Here is a 21,953-nt window from a genome sequence, read left to right as displayed (position 1 = left end):
TTCAATATCAGACAAACTCAACCAACGGTTGAACAAATGCTTCATCTTTGTTACGTATGTGCCAAAACTTTCATCAGCCTCTGGCTTCGTACTGCGAAATTTCTCCCGAAATCCCTCTCGAGTGCACTGAAACTTCTTCAATAGCTCTTTCTTCAAGTCTTCATACGACAAAGTACCCGTTGAAAACAATGAATGAAACAATGACAAAGCTCCACCCTCCAGATAAGCTGATAAGTATGTAGCCCACTCTGAATCACTCCATTTGTTCGCCTTTGCATGCGTTTCAAATCTGAACAAGAAACTGTCAATGTCATCTTTATCTTCCTTGAACATGGGGAGTTTTGGGTACTGGGGCCTGATGCTGGGACCTGATCTCCCACCTGCATTTCCACCTGTACTTTGCTGCGCTTCTTTTTTAAACTCCAAATCCATTTTCCTTGCCTCAGTATCTGCTTCTAGCCTCTTTGCATCTAATTCCATTTCTAACCTTCTTGTCTCAGCCTGAGTTTCTAACCTTTTTGTCTCAGCCTCAACTTTCTTTGCTTCAGCCTCAGCTTCTATCTTCTTTGCTTCAACCTCAGCTTCTATCTTCTTTGCTTCAACCTCAGCTTCAGCTGCTACTTTCTTTGCCTCCCTTTCCTGAATTCTCTCTTCTCTATCCATATGATCCTGAGCAAACTTAAACAAAGCTTCTGCCTTTAAGCCATGCTTCTCTCCCAATGCCAAATAATGATCATAAGTGCTACCACCAGTATCACTATGCTCTGCCATCTTTACAATGTCACAATATCAAAGTAATCTCAAAGTAATACAATGGATCAAGTAACACAAGTTCACAAAATTGTTTTAAGTATCAAAAAGTTGTATCATACACCAGTTTCTCGCAATACTAAACACACACAAAAGAGTATCATAAAATACTAAACTAAAAGAAATCTTGTGCCTTTTTAAAAACAATCCTCAAATTGTTTACAACTTAACTATTTACACAACCAGTCTCAAATATAAACAACAAACTTAATAGAGTCCAAAAAAAAATATAATTTAGAAAATATCAGATTAAACAATCAATAGCAGCTTCAAACACTTGTCAATCAATGTCAAACTTAAACTAACAACTTTAGAACACCACCAACAAAACAAATAAAACAAATATTAACCAGAAATATCAAAGTTTCTCAAACCCAAGTAACACACTGAAAAATGCAATTCCACACACCACTAACCAGCGTCAGATCCTTTAAGGAAAATCAATCGCCAAAGCAAAACCACAACAAAATTTAAATGTTCACAATAACAACAAAAAAAATTTACCCAAAATTTGTCCAAGTACAAATGTTTACAAATTACTACTAACCAAAAAAAAAAATAAACAACAAAACTTCCCCCAAACCAACAACTAAATATCAAACACTAGTATAGGGAAGATAATCACCCTATTACTAATCCAACTACAAATAGGAACAACAATAACAATAATAAACAAACACTTTTCAAGCCAGAGTACACAACTAAAAAAAAATATCAGAGACCAACCAAAAAAATACAAAATTTCAGAATTTACAAAAAAAAAATGGCACACCCTATACTATTTTATTTAAAATAAGCCTGCACCTCAACGACAACAATCACACACAACAATCAATCCAAGATAGAATCTAAGAAAAATAGTTTAAAAAAAAAACTTATAGGAAAGGGAGCTAGAATTTAGATAGAAAGATAGTTAATAATTACACAGAAAAGGAAGCAAACAGAAACTAAGGCCCTCTCTACGTACGAAACTATACAATTACGTAGACCCCTAGAGCTGGAGAGGGGGTGTCCAATAACATACACATAAACAAACTCACTACAACACGCAAAGTATCAAAGTATTTATATTTAGCTACCCTGTAAGCACTTCTTTATCAACCACAATTTCTCAATTCTGTTCTACTGAAAGGGAAGCAACTGCTTTTTAACTAGCACAAAAATCTATCCTTAGAAACAAAAACCTATTTAGGGCTAAATCGGGGTCACCACTGTCACGAAGTGGTTTGCATGTGAATTTATTATGCGTGTTCTGCCCTTTTGCACTGTCTCTACCCTTTCACACCAAACACTTCAAAAACAGAATTTGGGAGGATGCAGGCTCATTATTTCCTCAACCAAAACAACATACTTCTTCACTTTAAATACATCAATACGAACAACTTTTCAACACACAGTTCGCACAATCTTCCAGCTTTCACTCAAGGCATGTAAATACATATAACAATTCTTTCTCAAATATAGATTAGCGCACACAAGAAGGTACCAACAGACACTCACGAGTTCGTATCACGGCTCACTGCATGTCGCCAGTTCACTTACTTGTCCCGCTGAATCGTCGTAGAATAATGAAATCGGATGCCAACACACAGAGATGCTAACACACACCTTTCGCTGAAGATGCCAACACACACCTTCCACTGAAGATGCCAACACGCACCTTTCACTGAAGACGCCAACACACATCTCACGGACGATGCCCACACACACCTTCCAGGTTTCTCCCCGAGAAACCCTTCCGCCCGTAGCGGAAACAACCGTCGTCAGCTACGACCGGTCTCGATGAAGACTCCCCTCGTCTAGTCATCTGCGCAGAGGTGGTCCCTTGCTCCCACCATCGTCTAGCGCTTCTCTCGTGTAAGGACCCTCCCTTATACGCCATGGAAATCCCTCATGGAAACTCCTTAAGAGACCCGTCTCTTGAAAGAGTACTTGTTCCCAGAACAAGTCTGACACACGCTGAACAACCTTCCCGGTTGGAAATCTCACACGCTGTGACGTTATTTACCTCAGACCAGCTACATGTCTCAAACACAACTCACATTAAGCTAAGCCAGTTTTGCGTGCAACACCCGAAACACGTGAATAACGCTAGTCCGGTCAGCTACCCTCGCCTGTACAACATTTAGGGAGGTTAAAAACACGACGTGGTTTCACCTCACAAATATGCTACTCACATCTTTGTGACAGTGAGCATCCCACCACCTTAATTAGCAATCTGCTATATGTGAATTGGGATAAGATATGTAATTTAATCGAACATTTTAATAATACATTTTCATTTGATTAATATACTGTAAAATCCCTAGCAAACGCCCAGTATCTAGCAAACGCCCATCCCCCACTTTTGGCCAAAAGTTATGCACCGTTTTTTTTCTCACAAATTTGCTTTAAGACAGTCGGCCTCCTTTATCTACGATTTGTGCACACTGATCGATGGTTCGCCTTTTTTTTTTGGGGGGGGGGGGAGGAATAAAGACCTACAGCGCAATGCGATAAAATTGGCAGGTGCTTTTAATGTGCAAGGCTTTGTAGCAAAAGACATGTGGCTCAAGCGCTGGAAACTGCGCCACGCGGTTTCTTCTCGACGAGGAACCACTGCCAGCCAAAGGGTCCCTGCCGACTTCGAAGATCAACTTCTTCAATTACGTCGAAATATTCTGCGACTTCGTCATCGCCATGACTGCCATCTGTCCAATATAATGAACATGGACCACACGATGATTCGGGTCGGTTTCACCAAACCTTTTAAAGATGACATCAGAGACAGCTGGGTTGAGTGGATGAGATATGATTTTTTAGATATGATTTTAGGGAATTCTTTTATCTTTATCCATGTAACCTGTGATTACTCCTGTCAAATTGGTGCTAAAAGAACAACCAGTCCGTTTTGAACTGTCTGGTTGGTGTACACATGTAAATAGGCCCAGTGAAATTGAACACTTTATCTGTACATATTTATTATGATATAATATGCGTGTGGAAGGTGTGTGAAGTTTGGATGCATGCACCATAACACAAGAAGAGCAAACGCTCGATCGAGTCACTTTCGCAGTTCTGAATATTATATGAGGCATCAGATGGACAGGAAGAAATTGCTATTCACAACACAATGAGTCACGTTCACATAAAATTTGAGCCCGGTCACTTTTATAGTTTCCGAGAAAAGCCCAACGTTAAGTTGTGTGTTGCCGAACAGAAAAGGCTAGTTATCTCCCTTGTTTTTCTGATAACGTTCGTAAAAGGCTACAGATGTAAATACTTTGATGTAAAGAATAATCCTACAAAGTTTCAATCACATCCGATGAACTTTGTCAAAGATATAAAATGTCTAATTTTTCCTTTGACGCTGACCTGTGACCTTGAAAAAGGTCAAAGGTCAACGAAACCATCGTTAAAGTGTAGAGGTCATTGGAGGTCACGACTAAACAAAATATGAGCCCGATCGCTTTGATAGTTTCCGAGAAAAGTCCAACGTTAAGGTGGTGTCTACTAACACTGACCGATTACATAGAGTCACTTTTTCTCAAGTGACTCAAAAATCCTGTGCTTTGCATTTGGTAAATAAACTTGAAGCAAGACCACCGACAGCTGCTGGCAACCTCAAGCAGCCTAGAATGCAAGACGTCATCAACTGGGTCAGCAAGGCGTGGGAGAACATACGACCTGAAACGATGATTACGTCCTTTCTCAGGTGCGCAATTTCAAACGCCATGGACGGTTCCCAAGATAATAAAATACTTGAGTGGTTCTTTCTTTCTTTATTTGGTGTTTAACGTCGTTTTCAACCACGAAGGTTATATCGCGACGGGGAAAGGGAGATGGGATAGAGCCACTTGTTAATTGTTTCTTGTTCACAAAAGCACTAATCATTGCTCCAGGGGCTTGCAACGCCAGTAGTACAATATATTACCTTACTGGGAGAATGCAAGTTTCCAGCACAAAGGACTTAACATTTCTTACATACTGCTTGACTAAAATCTTTACAAACATTGACTATATTCTATACAAGAAACACTTAACAAGGGTAAAAGGAGAAACATAATCCGTTAGTCGCCTCTTACGACATGGGGAGCATCGGGTAAATTCTTCCCCCTAACCCGCGGGGTACTTGAGTGGTTTCCAGATGAAATCGGCGCTATCCTGCCTCGCGATCACGGCAATGGAGATGCTCCAGAAGAAGCTGAGAGTGGAGACGACAGTGGAGACGATGATGTTGACTTCGAAGGACTAGAATGAGCCCAGTATCATTAACCCTACCAGATCTCCAAACTGTGTTTGTGCTGACGTTATTCTGAGAATCAGATGAATCAAGGTCACTTGTGTTCTTCTTCTTTTTTTTCTATCACAGAACTTTGATCTTTATTTGGGTAAACAAACGGTGTGTTTATTTTTCATTAAAATTGAATAAATCACTCGGACGTTGTATCACTTTTTTTCTCTCGTGAAAATGTGATACTTTATCTTGCAATGGGGTGTATACCTAGCAAACGCCCACCCCCTACTTTTACCCGAAATCTGTGCGGAGGGGGGGTGGGCGTTTGCTAGGGATTTTACGGTACTTACCCAATTCACATAGTGAAGTCCCTCCCGCCTGCCCCGCTTTAGTTCCCCTAAAAATAAGAGGGCGCTTCGAGCGAATGACTACAAACATGGCGGCGAGAGTACGCGTGCGCATAGCATGCTGGGAGGTAGCCTTGACCTGACGTTGTCATGTGACCGTCAAGGCCGTTCTATTTTTAGGGTTACTTCTCCCCCTTACCAGGGTGAGCGTAGTTTTCAGCGTCCTAGCACTAAACTGAAGTAAATTGCTATAAAAATTATGTGAATTGGGTAAGTATATTAATCAAATGAAAATATATTATTAAAATTTTCGATTAATGGCTGTTCGTGGTGTGTGTGTGTGTGTGTGTGTGTGTGTGTGTGTGTGTGTGTGTGTGTGTGTGTGTGTGTTTGTGTGTATGCGTGCGTGTGTGTGAGTTTATTTAAATTGGTTCTCTGTTGTGAGCATATTTTGTAAACGGCAAACATGGCCCTTCTCCCATCACCCTCCTCCCCGCTCTCTCTCTCTCTTTGTAAAATGTTATCGGCGTGTGAAGCTTCTCAGTGGGTGTGGGGTCCTGATTTGGCCTAAATGGTCCGCTGGACCCATTAAGCAACAGTTTACTAACTAACTAACTCAGTGGGTGTAACTTAGTTGGAGTGTCAGTGTGGTGCGTGTGACGTAAGCAGTGACGTGCAGTGACCTTGAGGTCGTTGAGTAGCACGTGGCGCTCGTGAATGAGGAGCAGACCGCAGGCCAGTTGCCAGGCCACGTCCAGCCACACCTCGGGTGACAGGTGTTCCTTGTCCGCCAGCGCCGTGTGCAGCGTCTTCCCTGTACACATACACAGCACGCTTTGCATAGATCTCAAGTTCTGGATCTAGTGTATGAGAGACAGGGGAACAAGGGCTGGACCTAGGGTATGACTGACAGGGGAACAAGGGCTGGACCTAGGGTATGACAGACAGGGGTACAAGGGCTGGACCTAGGGTATGACTGACAGGGGTACAAGGGCTGGACCTAGGGTATGACAGACAGGGGAACAAGGGCTGGACCTAGGGTATGACAGACAGGGGTACAAGGGCTGGACCTAGGGTATGACAGACAGGGGAACAAGGGCTGGACCTAGGGTATGACAGACAGGGGAACAAGGGCTGGACCTAGGGTATGAGAGACAGGGGAACAAGGGCTGGACCTAGGGTATGACTGACAGGGGTACAAGGGCTGGACCTAGGGTATGACTGACAGGGGTACAAGGGCTGGACCTAGGGTATGACAGACAGGGGTACAAGGGCTGGACCTAGGGTATGACTGACAGGGGTACAAGGGCTGGACCTAGGGTATGACAGACAGGGGAACAAGGGCTGGACCTAGGGTATGACAGACAGGGGTACAAGGGCTGGACCTAGGGTATGACTGACAGGGGTACAAGGGCTGGACCTAGGGTATGACTGACAGGGGTACAAGGGCTGGACCTAGGGTATGACAGACAGGGGTACAAGGGCTGGACCTAGGGTATGACTGACAGGGGTACAAGGGCTGGACCTAGGGTATGACTGACAGGGGTACAAGGGCTGGACCTAGGGTATGACAGACAGGGTAACAAGGGCTGGACCTAGGGTATGACTGACAGGGGAACAAGGGCTAGACCTAGGGTATGAGACAAGGAAACAAGGGCTGGACCTAGGGTATGACTGACAGGGGTACAAGGGCTGGACCTAGGGTATGACAGACAGGGGTACAAGGGCTGGACCTAGGGTATGACAGACAGGGGTACAAAGGCTGGACCTAGGGTATGACAGACAGGGGTACAAGGGCTGGACCCAGGGTATGACAGACAGGGGAACAAGGGCTGGACCTAGGGTATGACAGACAGGGGAACAAGGGCTGGACCTAGGGTATGACAGACAGGGGAACAAGGGCTGGGATCTAGGGTATGACAGACAGGGGAACAAGGGCTGGACCTAGGGTATGACAGACAGGGGTACAAGGGCTGGACCTAGGGTACGACAGACAGGAAAACAAGGGCTGGACCTAGGGTATGACAGACAGGGGATCAAGGGCTGGACCTAGGGTATGACAGACAGGGGAACAAGGGCTGGACCTAGTGTATGACAGACAGGGGAACAAGGGCTGGACCTAGGGTATGACATACAGGGGAACAAGGGCTGGACCTAGGGTATGACAGACAGGGGAACAAGGGCTGGACCTAGGGTATGACAGACAGGGGAACAAGGGCTGGACCTAGGGTATGACAGACAGGGGAACAAGGGCTGGACCTAGTGTATGACAGACAGGGGAACAAGGGCTGGACCTAGGGTATGACAGACAGGGGAACAAGGGCTGGACCTAGGGTATGACAGACAGGGGAACAAGGGCTGGACCTAGGGTATGACAGACAGGGGAACAAGGGCTGGACCTAGGGTATGACAGACAGGGGAACAAGGGCTGGACCTAGTGTATGAGAGACAGGGGAACAAGGGCTGGACCTAGGGTATGACAGACAGGGGAACAAGGGCTGGACCTAGGGTATGACAGACAGGGGAACAAGGGCTGGACCTAGTGTATGACAGACAGGGGAACAAGGGCTGGACGTAGGGTATGACAGACGGGGGTACAAGGGCTGGACCTAGTGTATGACAGACAGGGGAACAAGGGCTGGACCTAGGGTATGACAGACAGGGGAACAAGGGCTGGACCTAGTGTATGACAGACAGGGGAACAAGGGCTGGACCTAGTGTATGACAGACAGGGGAACAAGGGCTGGACCTGGGGTATGACAGACAGGGGAACAAGGGCTGGACCTAGGGTATGACAGACAGGGGAACAAGGGCTGGACCTAGTGTATGACAGACAGGGGAACAAGGGCTGGACGTAGGGTATGACAGACGGGGGTACAAGGGCTGGACCTAGTGTATGACAGACAGGGGAACAAGGGCTGGACCTAGGGTATGACAGACAGGGGAACAAGGGCTGGACCTAGTGTATGACAGACAGGGGAACAAGGGCTGGACCTAGTGTATGAGAGACAGGGGAACAAGGGCTGGACCTAGGGTATGACAGACAGGGGTACAAGGGCTGGACCCAGGGTATGACAGACAGGGGAACACGGGCTGGACCTAGGGTATGACAGACAGGGGTACAAGGGCTGGACTTAGGGTATGACAGACAGGGGAACAAGGGCTGGACCTAGGGTATGACAGACAGGGGAACAAGGGCTGGACCTAGGGTATGACAGACAGGGGAACAAGGGCTGGACCTTGGGTATGACAGACAGGGGTACAAGGGCTTGCTAGGCAGGTGCTCTGGGGGTCAAGGTCACCCAGATGCTGTTGAAAGTTTACCGGCATTTGTAAATAGAGAATACTACATGGCTTGCTGTGTCGTACCAGATTTACACGAGTTGTTTTGCTGTTCACTATTTGAAAAAGCAACGAGTGTAAATTTGGTACGACACAGCAAGCCATGTAGTATTCTGTTTATCCTACATACTGTACTTACGTGTATTTTACTGAAAATGTCCTGCAGTCAAGGCAGCTAAATTGAAGACGCTTGTTTTGGAACCTCGATCTCTTCTAAAGCCTCGTGCAATCTATTACGTCAAAGCAAAGAAACGTCACCCTGAAAGTGTGGCGTGACGTGTTAGTTCTAGAGATTCATCGTGGGTAATTAGCGAGCGCAATTTTTGTTTTATAATGACGTTTGTCTCGGTGACTTTGGCATCATAAGCAGCGGAAAAACAGATCCCTGCCAGACTTGCTTGACACGACCTCATTTACATGATATACACACGTGTGATTTGAACGATTATTATCTCACGGGTGTCGCTCTTACGTATGTAGGATAAATGGTATTTTGGGCCTTTCCTTGACAAAAAAAAGGCACATTTTCCGGGTTAAGGGGGCTTCCAGATCACCCCCCCCCCCCACCCCCTCAGAATCTACCCTGACCTCCTTGGTCACAGTACCAACAAGCAAACCGGCTGTGTGGACGCTCTGTACGGGGCGTTTCTCAGATTGCCAGCCTGCTGTGTGGACGCTCTGTACGGGGCGTTTCTCAGATTGCCAGCCTGCTGTGTGGACGCTCTGTACGGGGCGTTTCTCAGATTGCCAGCCTGCTGTGTGGACGCTCTGTACAGGGCGTTTCTCAGATTGCCAGCCGGCTGTGTGGACGCTCTGTACGGGGCGTTTCTCAGATTGCCAGCCTGCTGTGTGGACGCTCTGTACGGGGCGTTTCTCAGATTGCCAGCCTGCTGTGTGGACGCTCTGTACGGGGCGTTTCTCAGATTGCCAGCTTGCTATGCGGTCGCTCTGTACGGGGCGTTTCTCAGATTGCCAGCCTGCTGTGTGGACGCTCTGTAGGTGGCGTTTCTCAGATTGCCAGCCTGCTGTTGTATGTCTGCATGTTGAAATGTTTCTCTGAGTATCCCAACCGCTGTAAGACTGTTTGTCAGTCAGTCAGTCAGTCAGTCAGTCAGTCAGTCAGTCAGTCAGTCAGTCTGTCTGTGTCTCTGTCTAATTATGGGCATATTGGCCAATGCGGGACAAGAGAAGCGTGTGTTTACCCTGTGCAAAGTACTGCTGTATGAGGGAGAAGTCATCCCCCAGAGAACGCCGCTTGAGCAGACCGTAGAAATGGGGGATAACTCCCGTGTCCTGCAAGTAGCACAACATCCGGGCCTCGTGCACGATCAGCTCCCAGCTCGTCGAGTCCGTGAAGAAATCCTGCCAGAAAGTAGAATCAAAGAGATGAGCATTTTTCCAACGAGTTTTTCTCCTCTTAAAGCCTCATTGATTAAAACCTTCAGAAGATAAATAAATCGTTAGTTCAAAGAGATAATAGTCTTAGGCTGCATACTTACCTTGACAACGACCTTGGCGGTGCCGCGACGCGTGGTGGCCTGGGCCAGGTAGACACAGCCATAGGTGCCCCGCCCCACCTCCACGAACTCCTCCTTGTCGGTGCGGAGGAAGACGAGAGCCTTGCGCTTGACAAAGGGCACGGAGATGTGGTCCAGCGTGGCCGAGTCTAGGGCCAGGGGCGGGTAACCGCGTGCCGTGAAGGGCGACTCACTCAGCGGGTTGTAGCCGTACGCCTCGATCATCGACTCCGTCACCGTCAGCTGGCTGTGGCGCGAGGAAGGGTGGCGGGGGATGTCCTGGGGGGTGGAGGGGGACGGTAGGGTGGCGGAGGGGTGGGACCTGTCGTCATGGTCGTGATGGCGGCGGCGGTGGTGGTTATGATGGTGGTGGGGGTCAACTTCAGGTACAGTTTCAAATTGTTCAGTTTCTTCGCCGTGATGGTGACAGTGTTGATGGGGGTCCACGTCAGGAACAGTCTCGAATGCTTCCGTGTCTTCTGCATCCTCCGTGCCGTGTGCACGCGTTGGCTTGAGCCCTTGGTCTCGCTCGTCCGAGTATCGCCGTCTGTGAAAGACTCTCTTGTCGTAGCGGTCAGGCTGGCACTTTGACACGTTGAAGTCGCCCTCGTCCTTCCTGTCGGGGATGACGTCACCGCCGCCTCGCTCCGCGCTGTGGGGCTGGCCACACTGGCACTCGTCGCTGTAGGCGGAGGGGATGGAACCCGGGGCAGACCGCTCGGCCACCTCGCCCGGCTCGTAGCTGTGGCAGTCCTCCTCCTCCTCCTGCCTGGTTGGCGTAAATCCCGGGCAGTCCTGGTCATGACATTCCCTAGAGTGTCTGCCTTTCTGCCACATGTGTGTGACGGCGCGAGGAACCAGTCGCCCGTCCTGCAGGCTGAGGGCGGCCGTCAGGTCCGACACACAACCACAGTCCTCGCAACAGTCGGTGGCCTGGCTCGTCGCGCCCTCCTCGTGGTCCGACAGCGTGGGCCGGCTGCACGCCCCGTCCCCCTCCCCCTCCTCACAGCAGCACGCGCACTGCTCCTTGTCGCCATGGCGACGGGCTGGGGGCACGTCACGCCGCTGACAGCAGGTGTCACACTCAGCGTAATGGGCGCGACACGAGTGTCTGTGGGCGCAGTTGTCGCTAGAGTCCTGGCTGTCGGCCCCGCAGTATCCCTGCTTTGCCAGCAGCCGTGACAGGTACCTCCTGCCGAAACTACGTCGCCTCCTGGCCGCCCTGCTCCGCGCCTGTAGTCTGTATGACTGACTTTTCCAGGGGCGAGCTGGGTTGAGGCCCAAGGGCTTCCCCTCACTGCTCTCTGCTCCGTCCCCGTTCCCGTGGGCCGAGGTGGAGGTCCCGGCCAGCTTCTCCAGAGGCAGGTGCAGCTCTTCCTTGAAGGGACTGCCGGGTGAAAGCTTGCGGTCGTCGTCCCCCGAGTTGTTTGTGTTGTGGGTGCTGTCAAACCTCCGGCGTCGGCGTGAGAGGTGCGGCCTGTGCGCGTTCTGTGTGGGGTTGTCCGTGGCGAAGCTCATCTCTCTGCTGGGCACGGAGTAGAACAGCGTGTTGCCGTTCTCGTCGCGGGAGTCGCCCGCAGCATGCAGGGTGGAACGGTCATAGTCCCAGGGTGTGTTCGTCATCACCCACCCCTCCCTGGACCTGGCAGGTGAGTCAGTCTCAGGTGAGTGGAAGCCCTGGTTGTCGCTCTCTCCATCGAGTTGCTGGGGGAAGACCCCGCCCACAGCACCCGTCTCGGGCTGGTCAGCGTGGGGCGTGAAGAAGGCGCAGTCCCACTCACAGGCCAGCTGGTCAGGGCTGTGTGTCTCACCGCAGTCAGCCGCGGCCGACGAGTTTGCGCTCTCGTTGAGGTCGTAGACGTGACTCCTGTCATAGGGGTAGGGGGGATAGGGGTGGAGGGACTCCTCCAGCCACTGGTCCACACCCCCATAGTCCCTCAGGTCCACCGAGTCTCCCTCCTCGCTCTGACTGCGCAGCGCACGCAGCGAGCTTCGCCTGTGCTGCGGGGAGAAGCCAGCATTCCTCAGCTCGTCACAAAGGCTCAGGTTGTTACCGCTGCTGTCGCACTCCCCGCGACAGTCAGAGTCGGGTCTAGGCGCCGGGCTGCGATGATGGGATCTGGGTTTGGGCAAGGGTCGCGGCCTGGCAGGCCCTGTGTCACTGTGGCTCGGTGGAGACACGTGGCTGCCCTTCACGTCTGGTCCTTCAGGGTGAATGGACTGTTCCGGAAAGCGAACAGTGTGTGGGTTTTTCTTAAAGATGTACTCTTTCGTTTGTTGCCTCTCTTCTGTGATGACTGCGCGGTTTTGCTGGTTCTGCACCGTGTACCGTTTGCGCAGACTCTGCTTTTGTGCCACGCTGGTCGTGTCTGCCTCAGTTCGTGTCATGAACTCCTTGTGTCTCACTTGTTCCTCCCTGGCAAAAGTTCTGGAATCATCGTCCGTTGGCCAGTATTCTGTGGTCTGCCTCTGCTCCCTGGAAAAGCTGACATTGTGGTCACCTGCCCCAGTAGAAGTGAAACCTGTGCTGAACCTGCTGGTGTCTGACACGGCGCATGACACGTGACTGGAGTCTTTGGACACTCCCTGTCTGTGCACTGCGAGCTGTTTGGAGCCTTGCAAAGGAAGGAGTGCCGCCTCTTGTTGTGACATATTATAGGGCATATTCTCAAGATCACTTACACGTCTTTTAACTAGATTGTCTACAGCATGTAGGCTGTCCCTGGAATCAAAGTCAACCTGGCTTTCTATCAAGCTGTCCTGTGACAGAGTAGTGGCGTTGTGATTGTGGGAGCTGCTCTGGTTGTCGTTCCAAGAAACGCGGCGACCATGCTTACGTGGAGCCTTCGCCCTGGAATCTTCCTGCGCCAGTTGGGCGGGGGGTGGCTGCTGTGAGGTCAGTTGGGCGGGGGGTGGCTGCTGCGAGGTGGTGGGTCTGCCCCACTGCATCGTCTCGATCGAGTCCCCCACGATGCCTTGCTGGTGCCGGTAGTTCTGCAGCTGTTGCGTCAGCGCCATGGGCAGCTGGTTGCTGGTGACGGGGGAGGGTCGGGGCGAAGGGCTGGTTCGGGGTGAGCGCGACGGGTAGGCCTGGAACCTGCCTTGATCCGTGGCGCGCGGTCTCCTGATTGGGCTGCTGTTACACGTGTTGGCCGAGCGGCCAGTCTCGCTCATCGTGTCCTCGCTCGCCTCGTATCCATCCACCGCTCGCCGCTTGAAGGGGGGCGACAGCGTGAGAGGCGAGTCTCGCTTCTTAGGGGTTTTCTTGCCACGCTTTGGGGAAGGGGCTCGAGCGTGTGGTCGTAGCTGTTTTTGAAGCGCTTGTGGTGACAGTTGTATACCTTGCACGATTCCTTTCCGTTCACACTCCATCTGGTACTCTTTGAAAAAGTCTGAAAGATCTGAAGAATCTTCAGAATCTCCCGATCTGAGCTCTAACCTATTTCGCGGAGCATCCATGTCTTTTAAATGTATCTTTGTCCGAAGTCGATTTCTGAGGAGCCGTTCTCTCTCTCTCATTTGCTCAATGCCATAGCTTGTCGCTTGTGGCAGGGGCTGTTTCTCCTGACTGCTGTCAGATCGTGCTGACATCCTGGGGAACGTGTGTTGTGTGACAGGCGTTCTCGGGACATTGTGTTCGGTGCCTGGTCTCTGGGGATCGTAGACTGCAGAAGACCCGGGGCTGGATGTGTGGGCTGAGGACGCCCGTGGACTTGTGCTGCTGTGCTCCCTGTCGCCCGTCATTGCTGCTCTTGGTGAGCGTGTGTCTACAGAGTGTGTCCTTCTGAGAAACGGCTCAGCACCGCGGCGCACTGTGTCAATGCTGTGAAGCAGGCCTATCCTGGATAATGGAGCTCTCGCGTCACTCAACGGTCTCACCACTGGCCATTCTGAGTCCGCTTTCCGCGGGCGGTCATCTCTCTTGGCACCCCCCCCTGGCCGGCTCCTGACAGAAATGGAGGCAGGAGCAGAGGTTAGGATGGCGGTGGGCTGGTGGACTGTCCTCACTGCGGGCAGAGGTAGAGAGGATATCATTAGCGGAGAAGGGGGTTGATGTTTCTGTGCCTGATCAGCGCTGAAGGGTTCTTTGGTGTAGCGGATCTTTTTCTGAGTGATGGTGACGATGGAGGAGGGAGGTCCCCCTTCCCTGTCCACCCGCTTTTGATACACAGAGGTGGTGACGTGTTCTCTGGGGTATGCCGGTGAGTCACTCACAGTGGTACCTGAGGAAGTGTCTGCCTTCAGCTCTATGCTGGGATCGGCCCTAGTGGGCAGGCGCTTTTCCTTCTGCCTGTCCTGGCTGGCCTTCCGCTGGCGCGCCAGCATGCTCCTCAGACTGTCTGCACCCTTGTTCAGCAGCGCAGCCCCCACTTTGAGCGGACCGGGACTGACGCTTCTCGCTCCCAGGCGGCGGTTTTGCGGGTCCGCTGAGCTTGGCTGACTCGCGGGAGAAATGGTTTTGCGGGAGTGCCGTCCAAGAGCTGGGGACGGGATTGGCGACGTGAAGGTCGGGGAGGGGGTGGATGTCTTAGGTAACACGGCAAGGACCTCAGACAAGGTCTTTCCCCCAGTGCTGGGTAGCCTGTGTTGGGGGGTCACCCTGCTGGCTGCAGTCGGAGTGGGGCTGCTTATAGCACTAGGCCGCGGGGATGTGGATCTGCGTCGCTGAACGGCCAGCATGTCGCCCAGGTATCGCTCCTGACTGGGGGACACAGACACCCAAGCTGCGGAGAGACGGCCCGGTGAGGAAGACTTGCCGCGCAGTGCTGAGGTGGGAGACATGCAGGACACGCTGCTGCCTGAGTGTGAGATGGGAGAGAGCTGTACGGCGTCCTGCAGGGGGGTCGTGCTGCCTGACACTGCTGTCTGCCTCCTGGCTACATCCCTGGATAACGGAGGGCTGGTTGCAGTCCGGGGGGAATAGCTGGAGATCTTTGTTGTCTCAGGTGAGGGGACTCTACACTTGGCTGTCTGTGGAGGCGACCTATTTGATCGTGACTGCGCCGAGGCTGTGCTCAGGACGGGGGAAGGAGGCTGCTTGCCTGGTGAGGCTGGGATAGTGGTCCTATCCTCTGACGATGCCCATACGCTCTGTTGCACTTGCTGCCCAAACACAGTAACCGGCTCGAGTTGTGGGGACCACTCCACCTGGAGGGAGGACGGTGAAGTGGATATAACGGATGAGGGGTACGAAGACTTGGTGATGAAGGGTGAAGGGTAGGGAGACCTGGTGATCAATGGCGAGGGTGAAGCCGACTGGGAAATCCTCGGTGATGTTTTTGATGACCGCCTGGACGGTGGTGTGGTCATCCTGACGGAGGACAAATCCCTGGTTGGGGTCTGTTGATCAGACACTGGTCGAGGGGCAAGTCTCTGAGGCGTGGGCGGGGCTGAGGTCGGCATCCTTCTCGGTGGTGAGCTGGATAGCGATTGTGACCCCGACCGCGACTTTCTCTGTGACTTTTTGGAGGCAGCAGAGCACGGAGATCTGGGTGGACTGCCGGGTGGGTACGACATTCTGAAGCTGGAGGCGGGAGAAGAGTGTGCCGAGTCTCTGGCGGCCGAGAGTTGCGGGGAAATGGACTCCAGGGTGCCCAGGCTGGGCGGCTGACCCTTGGCCAGTATCTCCGCCACTGTGGCCAAGAAGGGGGACAGCGCTCGACTCGGGGACAAAGCCCTGTGTGGACTCAACTCAGCTGATGACATCAGACCGGATTTCATTTGTCGTGGTGACGCTTTGGAGGAGGCCCTGGAGAAAAGTCTCGGGGGAGACGTGAAAGGGGTTCTCTGCAGAGAGGCTGGGGACCTTCGCTCCGAAGATGTCTTTGAAAGTGGCGATGCCTGGCCCGATGGTTTGTTCTTTCGTCCTGGTGGTGATGTTGGTGGGGTGGTTCCCCGAGACAGTACGCCTCTTTTCCCCATAGACCTGGGAGAGGACGACTTTGCTGGAGAAGGGGATGGTGAACGGGACATGGTGTAAGACCTGGTAATGATCTCCACAGTCTTGTCCTTGTTCAGCCTGGCCACGTATCCAAGGTGGGAGATCTTCACTCGTGGCGACGAAACGCTGCCCATAGACAGGGGCGACCTGGGTGACCGGTCCATTGGTGGTGATGTTATAGACCTGGTTGACTTTGGTGACTGCACCGCTCGTGGTGGTGTTATGGGCCGAGGAGACCGGACCGCTCGTGGTGATGTTATGGACCAAGGTGACTGCACTGCTCGTGGGGATGTTATGGACCTTGGTGACTGCACCGCTCGCGGTGGTGTTATGGACCGAGGTGACTGCACCGCTCGTTGTGATGTTATGGACCGAGATGACTGCACCGCTCGTTGTGATGTTATGGACCAAGGTGACTGCACCGCTCGTGGTGGTGTTATGGGCCGAGGAGACCGGACCGCTCGTGGTGATGTTATGGACCAAGGTGACTGCACTGCTCGTGGGGATGTTATGGACCTTGGTGATTTGGGTGAATGGACCTCTTGTAGTGATGGAGGGGACCTAGGTGACCGGTCCAATAACGAAGATACTGTAGACCGAGGTGACTGGACTGCTCGCGGTGATGATGCAGAACCTGGCGATCTGGGTGACCGTGGGAATGATGTCGAAAGGGGCAACTTGGGTGAATGGTCTATTCGTTGGGAAGTTGTGAACTGGATTATTTGTTGGGATGTTGTGGACCTAGGTGACCTAGGTGACTGGTCTATTCGTTGGGATGTTGTGGACCTAGGTGACTGGTCTATTTGTTGGGATGTTGTGGACCTAGGTGACTGGTCTATTCGTTGGGATGTTGTGGACCTAGATGACCGGATTATTTGTTGGGATGTTGTGGACCTAGGTGACTGGTCTATTCGTTGGTATGTTGTGGACCTAGGTGACTGGTTTATTTGTTGGGATGTTGTGGACCCAGGAGACCTGGGTGACTGGTCTATGCCTTGGGATGTGTTGGACCTAGGTGATTTTGGTGACTGGTTTACTCGCGGTGAAAGTACTGGCCCCGTAGACCTCGGAGAGCGGTCAAATGTATGTGATGACAAGGACCTGGGTGACCTTGGAGACTGGGCCAGTCTTAGTGATGCCATTGACCCCGTAGACCTCGGAGATGTCCTTACAGATGCTTGCTGTGGTGATGGTGATGTTTTTCGTGGTGAGGATGCTACAGAAGTCTTTGAACTTTGCTTCGAGTGTGTTGATAGAGTGGGAGTGGGTGTCTTTGTCTTCTTCTCTGGCGACACTGCAGACAGGCGTGGCGAGGCATCCTGCTGGGAAAGAGGCCACGGAGCTGAAGGAGGTGACACTACAGACAGCCGTGGCGAGGCATCCTGCTGGGAAAGAGGCCACGGAGCTGAAGGAGGTGACACTACAGACAGCCGTGGCGAGGCATCCTGCTTGGATACAGGCCACGAAGCTGAAGGAGGTGACTCGGCACCCGACCTTGACACGGGAGATGACCTTGACACGGCAGACGACATTGACACGGGAGGTGACAGTGTTGGACGCGGGGGAGACGTGACTAGCCCGGGATACGTAACAGGCGATACCTGCATTCTGTGTGGAGACCCGTGTGTGTCCTGCGTTCCCTCTTCTCGCACCACCTCTGTCTGGATCGGGGACGGCGTTTTAGACGACTGCACCGTTGGTGTTGTGAGACGTGGTGTGCCTGCGCCATCCACGTCCCTGGCTGGGGACGGGGAGCGGGATTCCTGCGTCGTGTCTTTCTCCATCGTTGTATCCATTGACACGACGGACCAGCTGTCCAGTGACGAGGTGGGCAGAACGTCAGTGGAGAACTCAAAGGACCCCATCTCATCCCTCAAGTCATCCGATTCTACAGGACTGGCTGACGTTTCTTGAGGATACCCGTCTGATTGGTCAACCGTACGCTCAAGCAGTTCTGATGAAAAGCTTGTGGCAGAAAGTACCTCTGGCAGCAGAGAGTCCCCAGCAGACAGAGGTATGTCGTGAATACAGAGAGGCGCAGTGACCAGCTTTGGGAACGCCCTGGCCAGCTCGGGGCTGACGCAGTCTATGGTGATGTCCAGGGCTGAGCCTGACGCCTCGGTCTCTGCACTGCTGCTGGTCACCACCGTCCTCTCCAGGCTGTAGAAGTCGTCGAGATGATCCGTGTGTTGCGTCCCGTGGGCTGGTGCGGTCTCTTTTGCTTTCATCTCACTCTCACTCTCTCCTGTCTCGGTCGTTTTCCTGTCCCCCTCACTCTCTCCTGTCTCAGTCGCTTCCCTGTCCCCCTCACTCTCTCCTGTCTCGGTCGCTTCCCTACCCCCCTCACTCTCTCCTCTCTCGATCCCTTCCCTACCACCCTCACTCTCTACTGTATCTGGAACGTCATCGGTGGCTGCCTCTAGTTCTTCTACAATTTCTTCCTCTACTTCTTCCTCAGTTTCTTTATCGTTTTCCTCTACAGTTTCCAACAGTCTTAGTTTGGGAGAAGGAGAGGGAGGCCTTTCCACGGGTTCAGGGCTGGGGGCAGCGTCCATGCTGGAAGTCTCCGTTTGATCAGTGTATGTGAGTTCGACACTTCTCTCATCCTCCTTGCCTCCATGTTCTGTCAGGGCTGGGCCAGAAATAATTCCACTTGCGTCAGAGTCATGAAGAGTTTCACCACTAACTGTATCTTCTTCGATTTTTTGTGTGAGAATCTCCAAGTGCGACGAAATATTAAGGACGGGTGATTTTTGTGACTCGTACGACATAGTGACTGTCGGGGATCGACACGTATGTCTCTCTGCCAAAGGAGGCGGGCTTTTTGAGTGGCTGTGGTTTGATTTCTGTGAAAGATCCGATGTCGATTCCCTCGGGGTGATCCTGACCTGAAGATCGCTGCAGAAGATGACAGATTTCTTGGGGGATTCCTCAGCATCAGCGTCGCGGACCTGAAGATCGCCACAGAAGCTGACAGATTTCTTGGGGGTTTGCGTGGCGTCAGCTTCGATGGCCTTGACGATGGACTCCGGGGAGTAGTGCCTGGCACCGGGCGGCACGCTGAGCGTCGTGGTTTGGGTCTCCACGCTCACCTGGCTATGCTCAGAGGCCGACCCCGAGGCATTGCGCGGGCTGGAGAAGGCGGAGCGGGAGGCGGAGCGGGAGGAGGAGCGGGAGGATCTGCTGCCTCGCCCCGTCTCCTCGGCGCTGAGAACGTAGGACTCGCTGTCGTGCGACTCCGTGGTGCCCTTGGTGTCGTTCACCAGCCCCATGGTGGACAAGCTCTCACTCTCGTCGTCGTAGATGGTCTCACGCATGTACTTGATGTCGTACGTCTCCACGATGGTGGCCTGCTTGTCCTTGTAGCTGCTGACCATGAACACCTCGTCCTCGGTCAGCACAGAGGACGGTGACTCCGGGCTGGCTGACTGCTTGCTCAGCAATGATCGAGCCCGGCCTCTGTCTGGTGAGAGAGACCGCGCGCGACACTTGGCCATGTCACCGGCTGTGTTAGTTTGGCCAACGTTGGTCATAGAGGTCGACTCGTCCACGAGGCGCACTTGGAACCTGCCAAGGCAAGTTAAGGCAAATTGTATTGCAGAAACACATGGGGTAACCTGCATTAGGTACATTACAACAAAAACAAACCACAAACAAAAAATATTAATGAAACACAGAGACAACAAGCAAAGCGGTGAAGGTCTCGCTCAAGACATGTCTTTCAAACCAGAGTGAACAAATCGGCACATTTTGAATGAACATTTCATGAAGACATTTTTATGATCCAAGCTGAAATGCAATCAATCAATATGAGGCTTATATCGCGCGTATCCCATAGTCCGGACTGAGTGGAACGTTGCGTGACAAAAAAATCTAGAAAATTGATAAAATAACAAAAAGAACTTATATAGCTATTCTGATGAACACGTGGGGGAATTCGGGGGCTGTGATTGGATGGTCTCTTCCGATCATCAAAGCATAATGCTGCGGAAGTCGGCCATTTTACTCAATATCCAAAAGTATATTGTTGTAAACAAAGACGCATGGTTCCGGTTTCTTCCACGTGTATAAAGTACACGCATACCTCGCCAGGTTTGTTTCTGTGACTAGTCGACAGACGATGCCATTTGCTTTGTGTGTGTTTTTGTTGTTGCTTACTGTACATGACATACATTACGTGTAAAATCCAGTTCTTTAACAGGCAACAAACCTTGCACATTTCCAGAAGCTGCAATCTGAAGCGACCTATCTCTGATTCTAGCAGACGATCTGATCATCTCTCCAATGTTTAACACAAAATCAGCAAACTCTCCTGTCACATAGAACGTCCATTGTATAGTGCAATGTTGAAATGAAGTTGCCGGTCTGAAACATTTAGTCGTTTCTTTTGAGACAATCCTTGTTCTCTTATCATCTACAGATTTACCGCAGTCTTCACCACGCGAATTCCCAACAGAAGTCAGACTTTCGAACATACGATATACGTAGGCAAGCATGATACGTCATGACGTCATATGATTCCTAGCATATTGACGTAATGCTAAACATCCGGTTATCTCGAGTTTTCTCCGTAATACATGTCCGTGGGTTTTTCAATGTTCGGTTATTTCCGTGGCTTTATGCGGAAAGGGAACCGTCGTCTGCAATCAACGACATGGACCATTCTGGTACTTGTTGCTGACAAAAACATGATTTTAACACATAATTTAATGATGAAATGAAAGTTTTACGCCCTCACGGCAAAGCCATTAGGGGCATGTTACACGGGAAAACCCGGCTTTGTATGAAAATAAAAAATAAAAATGCGGGGGAGGGGGGGGGGGGATGTAGACAGCTGGCTGCCGGCTGCTAGAGGAGACCTGAAATGGGCTTGGGACCTGGTTGGGTCGTCTTGGGTCAGTGCTGAAATGGTTACTTTTTTGGCTGTTGGCCGAACGGACACCCGGGCTTCATATTTTTGCATGCATGTATTCGTGTTTCCAAGGCCTGAGGCTTTCGCTGTGACCCTGGGATCTTTATCGTGCGCATGCGTGCACACGGGGGTGTTCGGACACCGAGGAGAGTCTGCACAAAGTTGACTCTGGGACACACATCCCGCGCCGAACTTGGGGGTTGAACCCACGCGGATAGTAACAACCGGTTTTAAAGCCAGCGCCTCTACCGACTGGGCAAACTCCCCCCCCCCCCCCCCAATTTGTTGGGGTCAAGAAGTTCCATGGAGGGCGGGGGGTATGGAGTAACACATAGTGTTTTGCTCAGAACATTCCCACCCATGCAGAGCCGCGCTATGGGTACGCATTACCGTGAAGCTGGCAGTCAGTGCTACCAAATGTCGTCTGTGTCTACCACTCGGTGGTGACTTAATGTGGGTCTATGTAAGCAGATGCCAGCGCAAGCAATCTGATGCAGAGTCAGGAGGCGGTTTGGTACAAGAGAACCTTAGAGGCCACAGCCTCGGCCGTCTAAGGGATCTGTGTGTCTGGAGGCACATTTGGTTTCTGACATAATTTAATGTCAGAATAGCTATATAAACGCTATTGTGTTTTCAGCGTAGCAATAGGGTCCGATATTTAGACTCGAACAAGTATAATGCGACTCGTCTTCGACTCGTCGGCATTTTACTTGTCTCGTCTAAATATCGGGCCCTATTGCTACGCTGAAAACACAATAGCTGGTAATGAAGCCGTAACACTAACAGTGCGGCCTCAACTTTCGCAAACGGGCAAGTATGACGCCATCGAATAGCACTATCAAAAATCGGAGATAAGGAAACATGCAAA

The 21,953-nt window shown here is 51.5% G+C and overlaps 1 protein-coding gene across 5 annotated transcripts in view; it reads right to left on the bottom strand.

The window, feature by feature from the left end:
* The window catches only part of LOC138978955 (uncharacterized), a 67,396-nt gene that overhangs the window by 31,128 nt on the left and 14,315 nt on the right, over window positions 1-21,953 (bottom strand). For 3 of the 5 annotated variants that reach the window (XR_011459868.1, XR_011459867.1, XM_070351768.1), the window contains exons 5-7: window positions 10,215-19,740; window positions 9,918-10,077; window positions 6,057-6,187 (exon numbers count right to left, since the gene is read on the bottom strand). Coding sequence is in view for 3 of the 5 variants with exons in the window: in XM_070351768.1 (XP_070207869.1) it covers window positions 6,057-6,187; window positions 9,918-10,077; window positions 10,215-19,740 (9,817 nt within the window). In the remaining 2 variants the exon portion in view is untranslated. The remainder of the gene's footprint in view (window positions 1-6,056; window positions 6,188-9,917; window positions 10,078-10,214; window positions 19,741-21,953) is intronic. The other 2 variants (XM_070351769.1, XM_070351770.1) reach the window with 2 other exon arrangements.

This window comes from Littorina saxatilis, linkage group LG10 (genome assembly GCF_037325665.1).
Source record: "Littorina saxatilis isolate snail1 linkage group LG10, US_GU_Lsax_2.0, whole genome shotgun sequence".
NCBI lineage: Eukaryota > Metazoa > Mollusca > Gastropoda > Littorinimorpha > Littorinidae > Littorina > Littorina saxatilis.
Note: the sequence above shows the minus strand (reverse complement) of the source record. Positions and strands in the feature narration are given on the sequence as shown.